This window comes from Harpegnathos saltator, unplaced genomic scaffold, assembly GCF_003227715.2.
Source record: "Harpegnathos saltator strain DR-91 unplaced genomic scaffold, Hsal_v8.6 scaffold846, whole genome shotgun sequence".
In the NCBI taxonomy this organism is placed as follows: Eukaryota; Metazoa; Arthropoda; class Insecta; order Hymenoptera; family Formicidae; genus Harpegnathos; species Harpegnathos saltator.
This window is the reverse complement of record NW_020230700.1, coordinates 151,169-169,828: the sequence shown is the minus strand read 5'-3', so window position 1 is coordinate 169,828 and position 18,660 is coordinate 151,169. Positions and strand designations below refer to the sequence as shown.

Below are 18,660 nucleotides of genomic sequence, written 5' to 3'. Positions count from 1 at the left end.
CTTGTTTTCATGATATAATATATTCCTATTATAATTTTTTATATATAATTATATATTTATATATAATTTTTTATAATTATATCTTTAACAATAATAATTTTCTAACATTATGTGCGCTTGTATTATTTTTATTATAAATCTTTATACTAATCTCTCTTGAAGTACTCATTTTGATATAAAATATTATATTTATATATCTGTTAAACGCATCGTTTGAACTTCTTTTTCATTTTTCCTAAATTAAAGCTACATTTTTTGGATTTCTATTCAATTTAGGTCAGACTTTATTCTTTAAGTTAGATGAAAGATAGACCATTTCATTCATTTATTTATGTAAATTAATAAAATATTGGAAAACAAAACGATCTAAACATTTTAACATCTAAATATATTTTGAGCAAAAACATGTGTCATATTGATATTTGCAGTATAAAATTGACAAGTAGGAATCTTTGAGACTAACAGTCGATCGATTAGTCAATTTTCAGTAACTTCGCAAAATTTTTAAATGTAATCATCATTTTTATGGCAGCTTAATAGATTTGTACATATCCGCAACTTATAATCCGTACTTATAATACAATTGTATGTATATAAAAGTCATTTGTATCAAAATTGATCTACCAACTATTCCTCCGGTAAAATTATATTAATTTAATAATTGACAATTTCCTTCAAGAAAACAAAATAAGAATAGTCGGTAAATGCCACTTTTGATTAAATTATCTATGGCAAGCTTGTCTTTATAATACAAGTAACATTTTGTAATTGTATCTAACGTGTATAAGCAGTTTAAAGTTGTTTGTAAATGTAGTAAAATTAATAACAATTCCGAGTAAGCGTATTCCTCGTCTTGTTCACATTCGAAACAAAATATATAATATTGTATAAAATATCTACATTGCATTGAAACAGAATGTATAATTTCCGTAATAGTAACTTCGTAGTATTATGTATATATTCATAAAAAATATAAAATCCATTTGCATCATGATTGCAATATTGTCTCCTGCTACTTTATATACAATTTGTAGTGGCAGTCGTATCATTATTGCACCCGTAAGAAAGATCAATTTATTCCGTCAACGATTGTTATACCTTATCACCGCTCGATGTGCCGTTAGACCTCCGAAGTTCAGGCGATGCTTGAGTACTATCAGATCTTAAATGTACTAATGGAGTTTCGACATCCTTTACGTTCTCATTCGGCATCTCTTCGGCTTTCTTCAACTCTGGTGGAATCAGACGCTTCTTCACAAGTTGTAACCACAACATGGAGATGATTAACATCACGCCGGTAACACCAAATGTATGATATGTACCTAAGCGAGTGTAAATAAAACCAACGAAAACCGGACCCATGACGCGAGATGCGCAACCAGCACCTGTCATTAAACCCATCCACACACCTTGCGGGCGCGGTCCAAGAATCTTGCTGAATATCGTCTGTATCAGAGTGACTCCTAAGGGATAACCTACGGCGGTAAAGCCGTAACCAACAAGAAATTGCGTAACCGTGATTTGTGGAGTGTACAGACACCATTCCTGAGTAATTGGACAGCCCACAATCTCTGTACCATTGACGTCTTCCGTGATATTATTGTACGCTACAAGATATTGAAGCAGATATGTGTTACAGAGAATCATCGATTACATACTACATTACATTATTATCGTGTAGCATAATGTAACGTAAGTTTTATCAGATGTTGGTGTAACTTGAAATTAATACCCACGTCCGAAATCCGCAATCTTAGGAAGATTGGGACCCCATGGGATGCATAACACTCGTCCAATCACCATAAAGAAGAATCCACCCCATAACATCACTTTACGTTCCTCGAATCTAAAACCAAAAGTTGTTCTGTATACTTCAATAATCTATGAAATGAATGATAATGATTCACTCAAGTATTATAACTAACTTGTTACTATGCAAGTTGTAATTTTATAGTTGAATAAGTGAACGGATGATAATATATTTTGAAATTTTTGCAATTACCTCTTACAGAGTGGTCCAATCATGGCAAATGTGATGCATGCTACTATGGCACCGACGCTCATCAATATTCCCATGTAGTACATTGCTTCTTGCTTGGTCCAAGCAAATTGATCCATGGTGAGAGAGGTACCCAATCTGAGGAAAAAAGAATTTATTAATTGAAATCTTTTATCTGGTAAGCAATTTTTCTATTATGTTACATCAACATTTCATATGCAAGTAAATATACTTACGTTTCAAGAAGAACGAAGTTAAATACCAAAACGAAGAATGCGCAAATTAAAGTCCACGATGCTAGGTAGTCAGGTTTTAAGGACTTCCAAGTTTCTTTCTCTATAAATGCAGTGAACTTCATTACATATAAATACATATGTATGCAATCGATACAAAGTAGCAAGTCTATTACCAGTAGCCTTTCCCTCGTTACGCATGGCTTCCTTTATGGCGATTTTGTGTTCCTTGAAATTCCACGGGAGGAACAAAATGAAATTAAAGATACCCATTATTACATTAATCCAACCAGCCGTTGTGTACATGTTTAAAGGCAGCATCATAAATGTAATACCATGGTCTCCGAGAGGTGTAACAGCAGCTTGTAGTCCAGGGCCCACTACAAAACCCAATACCTAAAAGTATATTATATTGTTTGCTTTCTATGTTTTCTGTATAAAAGTAGACAAGCCAGTTTCACAATAAAGATTGTAAAAGATCACCTGTGCAAGAGATATCATGGAGACTGCATGTGTACGTTCTGAAAGTTTTGTAGCTGCAGATAAGTAAGATCTTGCTACTGCTATGTTGGCTGCAAAAGAGAAATAATACATACTTGTGAAGTGAAATTAAATTATGAAAGTGAAGATTGAGTTGCTTATTAATTGAAGTAAAACAGTTTTCTCTAACATGTAGTTGTACTACACTGATATAATCTTAACATTGGGGAATTTTATTAACCGGAGCTAACTCCAACGAAGAATCTGGCAACAATCATGTAAATTTTTCTGTCACCAGGTATCACCTCAAGGATACTGTAAGCTGCAGATGCTAAAGTGAACAATGCTAGGGTCACTAAAAGTGGTAATCTGACTGATCCTCTTTTATTGCCCCACCAACCCACCAGAGGTGAAAACAACATTTGTCCCAGTGGATTAGCTGCCACTACATATCCCATAAATTCTTTTCCTGCTGTAGGATCCAACTGAAATATACAAGTGTGTACATATTAAAGAATTTATTGTATATAACTTGCATGATTTTTCTGATAGATATTTTGATATTTGTTACACACCTTGTCTAAGTATGGCCAAACACCAGTCAATATAATACTGAAGCCAAGAGACATCAAGAACATTGTAAAGTAAATTGCATATATACTTCTCCATCGTTCTTTTCTTTCAAACTCAGTTTCTAAATCATCAAGACAGGGTTCGGTATGCCTAAAAAAGTTTGGTATATCTATTTACAAATTGAAAATATATTAGATGATAAAGAATTAGAAGATTAGAGCATAAAAAAATTAAGTTTTAAAAAGCTTATAGATATTCTAGTTATCATTTATATTTGGAAAATAATAAACATTTAATTCAATATTTAATGTTTGGAAAAAATTAAAGTAAAATTTACCTTCTGGTGAAGAATTTCTTGCAACGATCCATTAAGACTGTTGTATCATTCTATTTTCTATTTAAAGAAATAGAATTGTAAGACAAACTCACTATTTTGAAGAATCCAATATATATCCAACATAGATTATCAATAGATATTATAAATTATCAATCTATTAAAATAAAATAATTCAGTTGTCAAAATTTGATTACTTGAATAATATATATACTTAATTCTTTTCAATAAAATAATAAAACTATGCTTGAACTATTTGTATTTATATTGAACTTGTCATGTAAATAACATAATAATAATTATATACACAATAGTAATTGCAAAATAGCTCTAATATTTTCAAGGAAGATTTTTACAATTGTTATATTGTGTCACATGTTATAACATCAAAGTCATATAAATTTATGTCATTTATACTGTGATCTTTGTTTTGTAAAAACATTGATGACTCAATGCAATTTACAACAGAATGATAAGCAACACAGAAGAATATTTAAATATATATCAGTATTATGACTTTTGCCTTTTAGAAGTATTTACAGTTAGGTGAAATTTATAACAGAATAATAAACAATACAAAAAAATATGATTTGTCATTAATTGAGTTCAATAAAACATTGGAATGAGTTATAATGTTTCATTCTAAAGAGATCATCAAGATAAATCATTAAAAACCATATATATTTTTATATATCATAAAACACGAATATATGCATATGTCTCTCAATGTTCCTTGAGTCTGTTACTTCACTTACATTTGAGGATTGTGTCAGCGTGACTTTATCAAAATTGATTTCTTCTTGCAAGTCTAACTTCTCCGTTCTTTATCTTTTCTTTTTTTTATAAGATACGATTATTCTCAGCCATATTCAGTCGGAAGACGGTCATTGAACTTACTGATGTTACTTCGTTATTCCATCTGACATATCACAGAACCGATGTGACTCAACAAAATGAAACAAAACATATGTCATACATTCAACAGCTGATTTAAATAACCTAGATCCCTATCTGTTATAACGAGACGTGATCGATCTGAAAACGCACCGAAATGCATGCGTTATCTTTGTTGCAACTCATGCTTGGTCAACTTTTTACATCTCGCCTACATCTCTATCTACAGTATTATTTTTACGCGGGTCGTCTGCGTAGATGTATCGATATAAACGCCATGTCTGAAATCGTCTCTTATACTTTCATATCCTTTATTACATGCAAATATATATACAGACCAGCTGATTATTTATTTAAAAATCATTCACATATATAATCCAAATAGTGAATATTCTAAGATCAGCTGCCTATTTTTCATGCTATGAATGTCAACGTCCATATGTGTTTTCGTCTGTTTAGAAAATAGCGTTCAAACGTTATCTGTGAAATTGTAAACGAAAGTTAGCACGTGTAGCGACAAATATATCTTTCAAAATGATTACGGTAATAATCGGTGTTTAATTGTAACAATGAAAGAATCTGAACCGTCATAAATATATTTCCCAGACAGCACATGATCTCCTGGGGATGTCCTATGGACGTCCTGAGGATGAAGAAACGTCCCCAGGACGTCCTTAAGACGTACTTTGAACATCCTCTGGACATCTGTGCTGTTAGGGTTGTCATATTAAAACTTCTACTCTTGTTTCAAACAGTACAGATCTTCGAGGAACGACCAGAGGACATCTTATGTCCTGAGGATACCTCCGGGGCATCCCTGCAGCTGGATTCTGTAACCCGTTATTGGAATTAATGACACTTTCGTTATCGTTGCGCAGCTTTTATATACCGTAGAAAAGCTGCGCAACGATAACGGAAGTGTCGTTAACTCCAATAACGAATTACAGAATCTAGCTGCTGGGATGCCTTTTGGAGATTTGTGCCCGGAGAATCCCTGAGGTGTCCTTTGAAGATTTATAGGACACATTCTTCTAATGCGACCATTTTCAACTAAATTTTCACATACTATAATGTATTTTGCTTGTTAATACCCAGACAGCACACGGATGTCCATTGGACGTCCGTTATATGACCATTTTTTTTACAAAAGACGTCCATAGGACGTACGTTTGTCACAATTTCGGACATAGGACGTCCGATGGACGTACATCGGACGTCCTACAAGTTCGATGTACGTCCACAAGTCCACAAGGATGTCCAATAAGGACATCCTTGTTACGTCCAATTTATGTCCATGGACGTAAATCGGACATACGGACATAAATTGGACGTGAAACGTACATCCATTGGCTGTCCGGTGCTGTCTGGGTAGTTGCGTCTTCCTTGACTGAAAACGTTCAAAACTTTCCCAGACTTAAGGCTCGTCTACATTAGTTGTAAGAGTAAGGCTGTAAGGCTGTAACGTAAGCTGTCAGTGAATGAAAATATTTCATTTCGTGTTTTACAACTTTACAGCCTTACTCTTACAGCTAATGTAGACGAACCTTAAAGGTCATTCTACAATACGGCCTGGTCTACAATAGATGTTGTAAGCTGTAAGCCGTAAGAACTGACCAATTATAGCTGATTATTTTTGTAATAATCGATTGTGATTCGCCAATTCTTACGGCTTACAACTTACGACACGTATTGTAGATCAGGCCTCAGTGTCGTAAGTTGTAAGTCGTAAGAATTAGCGAATCACAGTCGATTATTACAAAAATAATCGGCTATAATTGGTCAGTTCTTACGGCTTACAACTTACGACACGTATTGTAGAATGATTTTAACCCCTCGTCTACAATAGAAGTCGTAGAGTCGTAAGTCGTAGAAATTGACCAATCATAGTCCGGTAAGAGAAAAATAATCGACCGCGATTGGTCAATTTGTACGACTTACGACTCTATGACTTCTATTGTAGACGAGGTATTACTTGTATAAAGGCTCGTCTACAATAGCTGTAAGAGTAAGGCTGTAAGGCTGTAACGTAAGCTGTCAACGAATGAAAATATTTCATTTCGTGTCTTGCAACCTTACAGCCTTACTCTTACAGCTAATTAGACGAGCCTTAAGGCCTGGTCTACAATACGTGTTGTAAGCTGTAAGCCGTAAGAACTGACCAATTATAGCTGATTATTTTTGTAATAATCGACTGTGATTCGCCAATTCTTACGGCTTACAACTTACGACACGTATTGTAGACCAGGCCTAAGTTAAAATTCCATTTAACGATAGTATAAATCACGAGCGTTAGGGCAAGAGCACAGGCTTTTGCACATAATACATAATACATAACGTATTCAATTCAATTCAATAAATGGCTCTGGGCAAAATAGGGTACTGCTCCAACGCTACTCTCACGGTATAGATAGATTAAATTCTGTAAAGCCCGTGTCACACTACGGATTGAAGATCAAGGATTGCGGATTGGAGATTAGATTTCGACGAATCAACGAACTTCGGTTTTGATTTGCTTCATTCCGATTGGTCAAATATCAATCTTCAATCCGCAATCCTTGATCTTCAATCCGTAGTGTGACACGGGCTTAAGACTATTTTCCAGTAGTATGGAGGTTGTTACGTCCTGGACAAGCATAGAACATGCAATGTCTAGATTTGTTTGGTTTATTTCCGATCAGCACTATTCTTGTCCAAATCTTTATTATTTGAATCTGTTGCCTTTGGAAGTGGGTTACTGTTAGGTTTAAAAATAATAATATTCTCGCTAGTGTTGAATTTAACTTCAAATATATTTCCCTTTATTTCAGATTTTATTCTCGGGACCGAAGATTTTGATGGATCTGTTTGGAAAACAGCCAGGTCGAGCGTGCCTGGATTATAATAACTTTTTAACAGACGTCTAAATTGAATCCGCCGTCCAGCTCTCCTTGTTCTTCTCGATATAAGAGGTTTTTTGGTAATACTTATTTTAACAATATCTATTATAGGGTAGGTGGAAGGGACGTGGTTAAGTTTAAAGAATAAAAAGGCGAATGGTGCTCGTGGTTCAAGCACTATCGTTCTTAGGGAAATGAGGAAGAATGGTGCTCGTGGTTCAAGCACAACACTCTTAAAGTAAGGAAGAGAAGAACGGTGCTCGTGGTTCAAGCACTGCGTTCTGGAAAAAGAATGAAGATGATAATCAGTGAGGGAAGAGAGGTAAAGAAATCTGTATACATACATATATATATATATGTATATATATTAGGTGTACAAATGTATATACATATATATATATATATTTATATATATATATATATATATATTAGGTGTACAAATGAATAATCCAATTTTTTCAGCTATATTCAAGATTTATTTTAAAAGAAAGTAAATTAAATTGTTCAATCAAAGTATTCGTCGTTGCTTTCTATAACTTTAAGCCATCTTTCAAGCAGCTGATGAATTCCATCTCGGAAAAATGTTACGTCTTTGGACACGATAAAGTCGTTAAGCCATTTTCGGATCTCATCCACTGATTGGAAGTGCATATCGGACAGTGATAATCGGATGGAGCAATGTCTCGTGAATACGCCGGGTGCTGCAAGACGTCCCAGCCAAGACTCATTATGGTGTCTTTTGTATTGGAAGCAATGGCTGCGTTCAGCAGAACAAAGTTATCAGTGAGCGCTTAGTGATTCTCGCTTCTGATTGGTAAATACTTCTGGATCTATGAAGAATCTAACAGAATGCTCCAATCACTAAGCGCTCACTGATCATTTTGTTCTATTGAACGCAGCCATTGTGTGGCCTGACGTTGTCATGCAACAATTTCACTGGACATTTTCCTTTGCCAGTATACGGGCGTTTTCTTTCCAATTCTTGACTCAAGCAGATTAATTGACGTTGGTAGCAGTCCGTAGTAACTGTTTCATCCAGTTCCAACAACTCATAATAAAGCACGCCCTTGATATCCCACTAAATGCAGAGAAGAACCTTCTTTCCGAAACGATTGGGTTTTGCGACCGAGTTTGATGATTCGCCGGGATTTACCCATGACTTTCTGCGTTTCGGATTGTCATAGAATATCCATTTCTCATCGTCCGTAACGATTTTCCACAAGAAAGACTTTCGACGCTACTTATTGAGAAGAAAAAGATACGCTGTCACTCGTTGATTTTTGTTGGTTTCAGTGAGTTCATGCGGTTAGGTACCCATTTTCCTTCTTTCTGGATCTTTCCCATCTCATGTAGGCGTTTGGAAATCGTTTGCTGCGTTACTCCCAACTGTTCTGCAAGATCTTTTTGTGTTTGTGCCGAATTCTCAGCGAGCAGTTGTTCCAAATCATCATTAACGTACTTCGGAGGGCCTCCAGGGCGTTGTTTGTCGATTAGACTGAAATTACTGCTTTTAAACCGCTTAAACTGAAATGCGCACACATAGTACGATGCAACACTTTCGCCGAGAAAGGAACAAATCGATTTGCATGCTCTTGCAGCATTTTTTCCTTGTTGGAATTCGTTTCGTTCGTTGGATGTCGTGCAAAAGAATGCAGTGTTGGATTTGCACCTTATCTGTTACCATTTTCGACTGTACTGAACTGAATACTTTTGAAAGTTATGTTGGGCCTTTCGCCAAACTATATGTCCTTTTTAGTAGCTATATGTCAACATTGCGTAATCACAAAAGAGCGGGAAAATCTATCCAATTTAAAATTGATTTCATAACTGCTTAAAATAATTTGGATTATTCATTTGTACACCTAATATTATAAAATTACTCTATATATATTGTTAAGCTTTAAAATTCATACACTAAGTTTAATATAGCTAATCGCTGGCTCAATACTTATTCAAATAATAGAAATGATTTTCTTAAGTATCATTATGAGGAAAAGAGGCTCGTTCGACCTCTACCCTGGCCGGCTCCCCCCCCTCGTGGAGCTCCTGGCTCATGAGAGGTATACCCTCTACTGGAGAGTCAAAGCGCTCCGCGAGGGAGGGGAGGGACCAATGGCCAGGGGCCTGGCGACCCTGAAGTTACAGGCCAGAGCCCGGGTACTGGAACGGTGGTCGGACATATTAGCTGACCTCTGGGGACCCGGGCTTCGAACGGCCGAGGCCGTCCGCCTCTGTCTGCCCGAAGTGGCGGACAGGAGGGGACGGGGAACCACTTTCCATCTGGTGCAGGTGCTGACGGGATACGGGTGTTACGGTAAGTACCTGCATCAGATAGGGAAGGAGCCCACCACCGGTTGTCATCACTGCCCGGAGCCTGTGGACACGGCGCACCATACGCTGGTGACATGCACTGCATGGAGCCAGCAGCGCCATGTGCGGGAGCGAGGAGACATGGGGGGCGGCGGCCTCCTTCTATCGCGATGTTATGTCGCGAAAGGAAGCCGCCGAATGGGAACGCCGCCTTGTTATCCGCCGCCGCAAAGAGCGGCGACGGCAACGGCGGCGCTCTCCAGGAATGGATAGCGGGCCGGAGGTAGCGCCGGCCGAGGAGAAGTGGCCACCAGCTCGCCGGAGGCCGCCTCCTCGGCCGCCTCGGGCCCGTCTTCGGACGCGTGGGGGGAGGAGGGTGACGGGTGCGTAAAACCCACCCGCCTCCCCCTAGGCGTCGGTAGGGGTAGGCGAAGGGGGAGTGGAAGCCTGGTTGGGGCCGGGCTCCACTCCCCCACCCCCCTTGATGACAAGGGGGCGTGGAGCGAGAGTGGATGTCTCCTCCCTCCAGTAAGTAAAACTAGAAGGCTAACCCGGCCGGGCAACTGGTTGGGGATCGCGCCCCTGACTCCTTTTGTGGGAGGGGGCGCGGTACATAGGTGGGGAGCTCTTAGTACGAGCCCTGGGGCCGGGGTGTTGGGGAGGGAATACGAGAGTAGTTCCCCTGACTCTCCCCACCACAGTTCGAAAGATAGACACCCCGCAGGGGTTTTAGCCGGTAGGAATCCGGCATAATCCCTGACCCTTAGAGAGAGGGTCGGGGATATCCATAATGGATTTCCCCTGCGTGATAAAAAAAAGGCTCGTTCAACCTTTAGTGATTTAGATTTTACGTCTTGACAAATGTTTTTTTTTTTTTTTTTGATGACCCAGGTGAAACCCCTTATGGGTACCACCGGGCCTTGCGGGAGGCCCGGTGGTTATGTGGGACTCGCACCTACTAAAACGCCTGGGGGACATCTCCGGCAGGGTGCCTCGCGGCGGCCACTGAAATGATTCCTCAGTTCCTCAGCTTAAGTCGCCGCACCCTATGCTCGCAATAGCGAGGTGAGCTTCCACCTAGAGTGCTGCGCTCCGCAGGGCTCACCTAGGGGTGGGATTATGGGGAAGGAAGGGAGAGTCGCCTTACCTCGCAAGCCAAGGCTCCTCAATCGCCGTTCCTATAATTCTCCGTCTCCGTCCCTCAACCCCGTCCAGCAGGGGAAGGTCAGTCTAGACTGCTTGACGTGACCATAAAGGTAACAGACCTCCTTAACCACTCGATCTCCGTGATCTGACCGTACTGGACAGTTCCGCCCTTTACTGTGGCGCGCGACTCCGGTCGGCCGAGAGGACCTCGATCGACCGCCGCACAATGGGATAGAATCCCGAAAAAGTGGCCAAAATTAATATCTCGTAAAATATGTGAAAATACCTAATACCGATATACTTATATAAGGTTCTCAGCATCGCTGATTCCATTTTTGATGTCAAAATTGCGAAATTCAAAATAGCGGATCCAATATTATATGGCGGACCAAAATGTAAAATTTTCTTGGATTTGAATGAAATTCATATTCCAGGGGTTTTTGGGGTTGTTGATTATGAATTTGAAGTCAAAATTTCAAATTTCAAAATGGCGGACCCAAAATGGCGGGCAAACTATTGAATTTTCAATCGGAGCCATCTGAGATTACGTATACATAGGTTTTCGACACTGCTGAATATGAATCTGAAATAAGAATTTCATAATTCTGACCCAAAATAACGGACAAACTTTTGAATTATCAAGCAGAGCCTTTACAGAGTTTTTAGTGAGTCCCTTCGCCTCTCGCGAATCGGGGTGCTTCTTTTACACGAGTCCCCTCGCCTCTTGCGAAACGGGGTGCTTCTTTTACGCGAGTCCCCCCTTGCTCCTCGTCCATTCGAATGCTTTAGTATTTTGGTTCTGTTTCACATTCTCCTTCTTCGTCGGTTAATTGAACTTCATCTAATAACTCGAAAGTTTCCTGAAGTCCAGATACTTCTTCTAACTCGTCAGCGTCAGTATCTGATTCGCTATCAGAATTTAATTTAGGAAGAGCAAGTAGATTACAAACTTCAGCAGGAAGAGGTAATTGCTTTCTTTTACTGCTTTTTTGAAGACGTGAACTCAAATTCATACTTGAAATAAATGGATCGGAGGTGTCCATGACTCGATTAAATAGATCTTGTATATTGCATAGTCGATCATGCTTGCGGCTGTGACTGAGTCTATAATTTTTGTAATGCTTGTTCCTACTTTCGCTGGCTTCTTCACCAAGCATTCCAAGAGGCAATTTACAATATTTAATGATGTCTGCGCCGTGTATTAATACTTTATGTACAAAAGATGGCATGTTGTACCAAGGATAAAGTTGAACGAAAAGTTTTGCAGTAGAAGTACATAGAATGTTAAATCAATTTACGTCAATTAGCAAATGGCAAGATAATGATATTAGGATAAATTTGAAATTCGAAAGAAGCTGTTTATCCAGTCCAAGACAATCAGCGAAATCATCTGGCTTTTCGAATGTTCTTCGGGCAGTATTACCGTCATTCGTAGTACCGCTTCCACCTACCTTTGGTAGATCGACTCGAAGACCAAATTTGCTCCAAAGAATACTGCCATTCGCCCGAGGCTGCGACGCGCGGCGGCGCAGCATTGATGCGTGATGACTGTCGTAAAGACTATATCGAAATTTTTCAAAAGGCGCATATAGGCGTAGGTAGTAGCACACATCGGGAACAAAGCATTGACATTTCATTTTTATGATTTGAAGGTGGGGCATAGGAGGACATTGAATCGAAAGTTGGCGTAACGTAGTTTTATCGACAAAATCATGTTCAATTATGTGCAAACATAGATATTAAAGCCAAATATTTTAATTTGTAATTACATTATCAACATAAAAAATTATTTTTAACTACTTTAGTATATATAGATACTGATAAGAAACTTCACGAACGTATATAAAACAGTATATATATAATAGACAAATCCATGTTAAATTAGTGCAAGCGAAGACCACAATGCCAGATATTTCAATCTGTAATTAATATATAAACATAAAGTTTGTTTTTAATTACTTTAATATGTGTAGATAACGATAAGAGACTTCATTAATGGATATAAAATAGTTGACTTTTGTGACTTTTGGCCACTTTTCCGGGCTTCTATCCCATTGTGCGCCGGCCGGTACTGCACAGAGCCGGCGAGGGAGGAGGGATGTCCAGCCCCCTCCCTCTCCCCACCTCGGATGGTCTGAGGTGAGGGGTGGACGGAGGGAAACGGGGCCGGCCCGCACCGGTTATCCCGCTCCCCCCTAACCTCCCCCTTAGCTGCACAGGAAGGAGAAACTCATTCATCCCCCCCGTGGGCGGCACGCACCAGGGGGGAGGGGAGAGAAACCCGCACGCCACGGGAGAGATCCTCCCTCCACACGAAGGCGCAGAGAGGCGGGGTCTTAGTTTAACCGGGTCGTGCAGTAGATCTGGGGGCGCCACGGAGGGGGACACAAGCCCCCCCTTACGCTTACACAAAAAGGGAGGGGCAAGCGTGCCACCCCCGATACAATCCCCAACCAGATCCTTAGTCGTGAGCGCGTTATCGCGCCCGCCTCCACCGCCAACCGGCTACTTTCCACCCCCAGTTGCAGGCGTGGAAACGCGCCCGCCCCCAACGGTTCCCTCGCTGGGAGGACTCTTGACAAATGTCTTAGCATTTGCAGACGGAGTCCCCAGAACAATAATCTTTAACACCGACCTTCCTGATTCCAGGCTCAAGACCCTTTGGCAAACGGGTGACAAGAAGCTCAGTGAAAGACTGGCTGAAGACTGATTAGAGGCTAACAAGAGACTGCCTGCGCACGAAGGGCCGAGCCCTTTTATACCCAAGCCCGATATGGGTGTCAATTGAGGTGTCTTTTCCAAATTCACTATTTATTATTTATTGGTTCAAAATATAAAAGGTGTTATTATCTAGTGATTAAAATTATACTTAATCATATCAGGTGTAGTAAAAAGAAATCCATTATTTTTGCATGAAATTGAAGGCTTTAATTACCATAGTTAGAATGATCCGATTTAGGTCAAATATGCGCCGTTTTGTTCGATAACTTGTTGCCATTTTGAAGGTAATTTCATTATGCCTCTCTCATAGAAGCCCTCGTCCCTATTGGCAAAAAATTGAGACAGTCGATTTTCACAAGCCTCTCTTGAAGCGAATTTTTAACCAGCAAAATTGTTCGCCATGGACAGGAACAGATGGTAATCACTTGGTGCCAGGTCCGGACTATAAGGTGGATGCATAAGAACCTCCCAACCAAGCTCCTGGAGCTTCTGGCGAGTCACTATCGATGTGTGTGGCCTGGCGTTGTCCTGATGGAACACAATTTCTCTCCTATTGGCCAAAACTGGCCGCTCCTGGGCGATTGCTTCCTTCGGACGGTCCAATTGTTGACAGTACAGTTCCGAGTTAAGAGTTTTGCCGTAGGGGAGCAGCTCATAGTAGATAATTCCCTGCCAATCCCACCAAACACACAGCAAAACCTTCCTGGCCGTCAATCCTGGCTTGGCCACCGTTTCCGCCGGCTCACCGCGATTCGACCACGACCGTTTTCGCTTGACGTTGTCGTAAGTGATCCACTTTTCATCACCAGTGATCAACCGTTTCAGAAATGGGTCGATTTTGTTGCGATTCAGCAGCGATTCGCAGATGGAAATTCGGTCCATGAGGTTTTTTTTCGTTAACTCGTGTGGCACCCATACATCGAGCTTCTTTTTGTATCCAGCCTTATTCAAATGGTTCCAAACGGTTTTTTGTGCAATCTTTAGCTCTTGGGCAATCGAAATAGTGCTTACATGACGGTCGGACTCGACAATGTCCATGATTTTATCGATATTTTCGACAATTGGCTTTCCAGTGCGTGGTGCATCTTTGACATCGAAATTACCGGAACGGAATCGACGAAACCAAAATTGCGCGTGATTGGCTGTTACAGTATCAGGACCATAAACACTATTCACATTTTCAGCCGCCTGGCTTGCGTTTTCGTCTTTATCGAAGAAAAACTGTAAAATATAGCGTATTTTCTCTTTGCTAGTGTCCATCTTTGACGCGCGCTCAAACAAAACTGAGTTAACTAATCACAAAACTGTCAGAAAAGTATTTTTAGTACGAAATCTCATCTTTCTAACGCCATCTAGTGGAACCCGATCGGACTTATACAACGCGAGATACAGATAACTAAAGCCATCTATTGGAAAAATAATGGATTTCTTTTTACTACCACCTGATATGTAGCGTTTAGTATTTCAGTTGTCTCGTTGTTGGCTGATTTATTAATAAAATTATGTTTTACGAAGAAATGGAGACGTTGTTATTAATTTCCTTTGGTGTAATATAAGAATTTGGAAATTTTGAATATTTAAAAACGATCTCATTCGGGCGTAGTAATTGTTAAACTTTATTTATATGAATAAATTCTCTTACGATTCTAAAGCGCATATACAGGGTGTTTGATAGCTGATCATGCAGACGAAAGTTGGAGATAGATTGGGTGTAGCCGAGAAGAAAAGTCATGTACCACAATGTCAAATTGGCAATAGTTACCGAGTTATTAATTAAAACATGTGAGCCAACGAGCGCGTAGAGAGCGGAGGGCGGCCGCAGTAAGCACATAGACATTTGATATAGGCGGAGTCAGTGAGTAGCGGTAGACAAGCGCGCGCGGCGAGGGGCAACATAAGCGATAAGAGGCGATCGCGCGCGACGAGGAGCGAGCGAGCTTTTTCTTTATAGCTCGCTCCTCGTCGTTCGCGCTCGCTCGCCTCTTGTCGCTTGCGCTCGCTCGCTCCTCGTCGCGCGCATTCGCCTCTTGTTGTTTAGGTTGCCTCTCGCCGCGCGCGCTCGCCTACCGTTACTCGCTGACTCCGCCTGTATCAAATGTCTACGTGCTTACTGCGGCCGCCCTCCGCTCTCTACGCGCTCGTTGGCTCACATGTTTTAATTAATAACTCGGTAACTATTGCCAATTTGACATTATGGTACATGACTTTTCTTCTCGGCTACACCCAATCTATCTCCAACTTTCGTCTGCATGATCAGCTATCAAACACCCTGTATATTATGATAGGCGGTTTCCGTTCACGTCGGGCCGACGATAAAATATCTCGGCCTGACGTTGGACGGCCGATGGGACTTTGGGCCGCACTTCAAGTTCTTAACCTTCCGGTCCGCAAGATAGGTTTGGCTTTGGCCAACCTAATGAGGACCCAAGGGGACCAATAGACCAATCACAATTGACTACTACAAGAATAATCTATTGTGATTGGTCTATTTTTATTCTTATTGCCTGTTGCCTGGCATTGTGCAAGGGGCTTTACTGCTCCGCCTGTGGAGCACGCCTGCGCAGTGACTCACGACGAAAGGTGAGAAATGAAATATACGCGGTGGGACATATTATAATAATACAGACTCAGATGAAATGAATATTCCAGTATTAAATGGAAATGAGGGAACACAGAACAGACAAGAATCATCCGATGTAAGTCTTATATTCCGGGGGACACCCGAAAAAGGTAAAATACGAAGTTAATTAAGAGAATTAAGCTACATTACGATAGTTACGATTCTGTTATACATTTATATGTGATTTATTGTTCCAGCAACAGCCATCTTCTATAGCAGAAGCAATGATATTATAATATCATTGCATTATAATCATATCATTGCATTATGGCCATTATGCATTATGCAGCCAATGGCTGCATTCAGCAGACTCAACAGTTGGACAACATTACTAGATTTTCCACTGAATCTCGCTCCTAATTGGTAAATACTTCTGGGTCTATGAAGAATCTAAAAGAATGCTCTAATCACAGACAATAATCACTAACCCCTCGTCTACAATAGAAGTCGTAGAGTCGTAAGTCGTAGAAATTAACCAATCATAGTCCGGTAAGAGAAAAATAATCGACCGCGATTGGTCAATTTGTACTACTTAGGACTCTATGACTTCTATTGTAGAGGTATAAGCACTCTTTGATCACTTTGTTCTGCTGAACGCGGCCATATGCTGGATTCACACTGCATCCGACGTACATCGTACGACGCTCCGCAACCAATCAAAAAGCAGGATTTTACTTCGTATCATCGGATCGCTTGGCCGTCCGTCATCGTCCGATGTCGGACGAATGTTGGTCATGATTCAACATTTGTCGTACGATAACGCATGATATGAAGGGCAATCTGGACAAAATTGGGAAAAGATGGTATACCTTACTCATCTTAATATATTATAAAGTTTATGTCATTAGAGTTGTCGATAGACAGAATAGAGTTTTCTTACTTAGTTTGAGACATTTTAGCACACAAGACATTTTTTCATGTCAGACTTTTTTCATACAAGACATTTCTTATGGTCGGAAAGTAGGCGATAAAGTAGAGTTAACAATAGTGAAGAAAAATATTACACATATCTTACACATATATATATTACACATATCTTGTTGACCGTACATAACTACGCTTATGCGTATTTCTTGCTGTCATGAGTCTGTGCCATTGGCTGTCACTAGACGATTGCGCATTCGACCTGCGCAGACAAGGAAAGAAAACTTCCCCGATATCTTGCCTCTCTCTCCGTCCTGCCAAACCCGCTATGCTAAGTCTATTATATATGTCTATGGAATAAATAAATATCAATTCTAACTTTTTAGGTTATGCGCATATTACTATTAGAGGAACTGTAGTCACTATTAACCATTTACGCCACCTACAGACTTTAAATCGTATTAGTTAACGTATGCAGTATGAACAGCATTTCGCACGGCTTCGTACCGTCGAATAACGGACGACGCACGTCGGATGCAGTGTGAATCCAGCAATTCTTCTCGAGTCGGGATGCGTTCCGAAAGTTGCAAAACAACGGTCACAAACCTTTATGTCCGCGAGTGTACAGTTTTAAGATGTCGTAAACTGATCACAACAGAGACGTATGAGCGTCTTAAAAGGCATTACTTCCCAAACAGCATCGGACATCCAATGGATGTACGTTTCACGTCCAATTTATGTCTGTATGTCCGATTTACAGTACCGGCCAAAAATATATCACCTTTAAGATTTTTTAGCATAACTTGGTTTAAAGTGTATGGATATCTATTAGGTCATAACATGTTTTGACAACAGGTGTAGCTTACCGAACAAAGTACTTTTCATCAAATAATATAAACAACTCGTGAAAAAAATAACTTTATTTCAAATGTCCAAAGTACGTGAAAATGAGTAGTAAACTTTAAATAGCCATAACTATGTTCAATGTCAACAGAGGAACACCAGATTCATAATTTAAATTAAGTAACTCTAGTATTTTGTAGCAAAGCCTTTTGCATCGATTACAGCTTGACAACGTCTGGGAATGGAATCAATGAGTGCGTCGATTGTAGCTTGAGGGATCTTTTTCCATTCTTCTTCAAGTTGAATTTCTGGGTCGTATTCGTAGCTCGCTTTCCTGCCAAACGTCTCTCCAGCTCTTCCCACAACGATTCTATAATATTTAGATCGGGCGATTGACTTGGCCAATTCATGAGAATTACGTGATGGCGTCGGAACCACTCCTGCACTTTAACTGCTCGATGTTTCGGATCATTGTCTTGTTGGAAGATGAAACCGCGACCAAGGAAACGTTTTGCATATGGAAGCATTACATTCTGGAGGATGTTTATGTAGACTGTTTGATCCATGATACCGTCGATTTTATGAAGGGGACCCATTCCTTTTGCGGAAAAAGCACCCCACACTATAACCGAACCGCCTCCATGCTTCATTGTAGGAAGTTGATATTTGGGATCAAAGCGTTTGCCTTCAGGACGACGAACCCACTTTATTCCATCACTACCGAACAGCATAAACTTACTTTCGTCGCTCCAGGGAACGTCAGACCA

The 18,660-nt window shown here is 40.2% G+C and overlaps 1 protein-coding gene across 2 annotated transcripts; it reads right to left on the bottom strand.

Moving 5' to 3' along the window:
• Positions 1–117: 117 nt before the first annotated feature.
• Cln7 (CLN7/MFS domain-containing 8) lies at positions 118–4,985 on the bottom strand. Of its 2 annotated transcripts, none has more exons than XM_011136903.3 (10): positions 4,375–4,985; positions 3,623–3,679; positions 3,288–3,435; positions 2,954–3,197; positions 2,716–2,804; positions 2,409–2,628; positions 2,236–2,335; positions 2,003–2,137; positions 1,737–1,846; positions 118–1,607 (listed from the first exon to the last, which is right to left on the bottom strand). In XM_011136903.3, exons 2-10 carry the CDS (start codon positions 3,652–3,654, stop codon positions 1,093–1,095), a joined length of 1,593 nt encoding a protein of 530 aa, XP_011135205.1. In that variant the 5' UTR covers positions 3,655–3,679; positions 4,375–4,985; the 3' UTR covers positions 118–1,092. The 2 variants fall into 2 exon arrangements, with proteins under 2 accessions (XP_011135205.1, XP_011135204.1); XM_011136902.3 differs by having other exon boundaries at positions 3,623–3,776; positions 4,375–4,984.
• Positions 4,986–18,660: the final 13,675 nt, after the last annotated feature.

Coding starts and splice junctions, on each gene's coding strand:
- Cln7 (XM_011136903.3), bottom strand. CDS start 3,654: ATGGATCGTTGCAAGAAATTCTTCACCAGAAG. Junction 3,198..3,287: donor TTTGGCCATACTTAGACAAG/GTGTGTAACAAA, acceptor TGTATATTTCAG/TTGGATCCTACAGCAGGAAA. Junction 2,138..2,235: donor AACTTCGTTCTTCTTGAAAC/GTAAGTATATTT, acceptor TTTTTTCCTCAG/ATTGGGTACCTCTCTCACCA.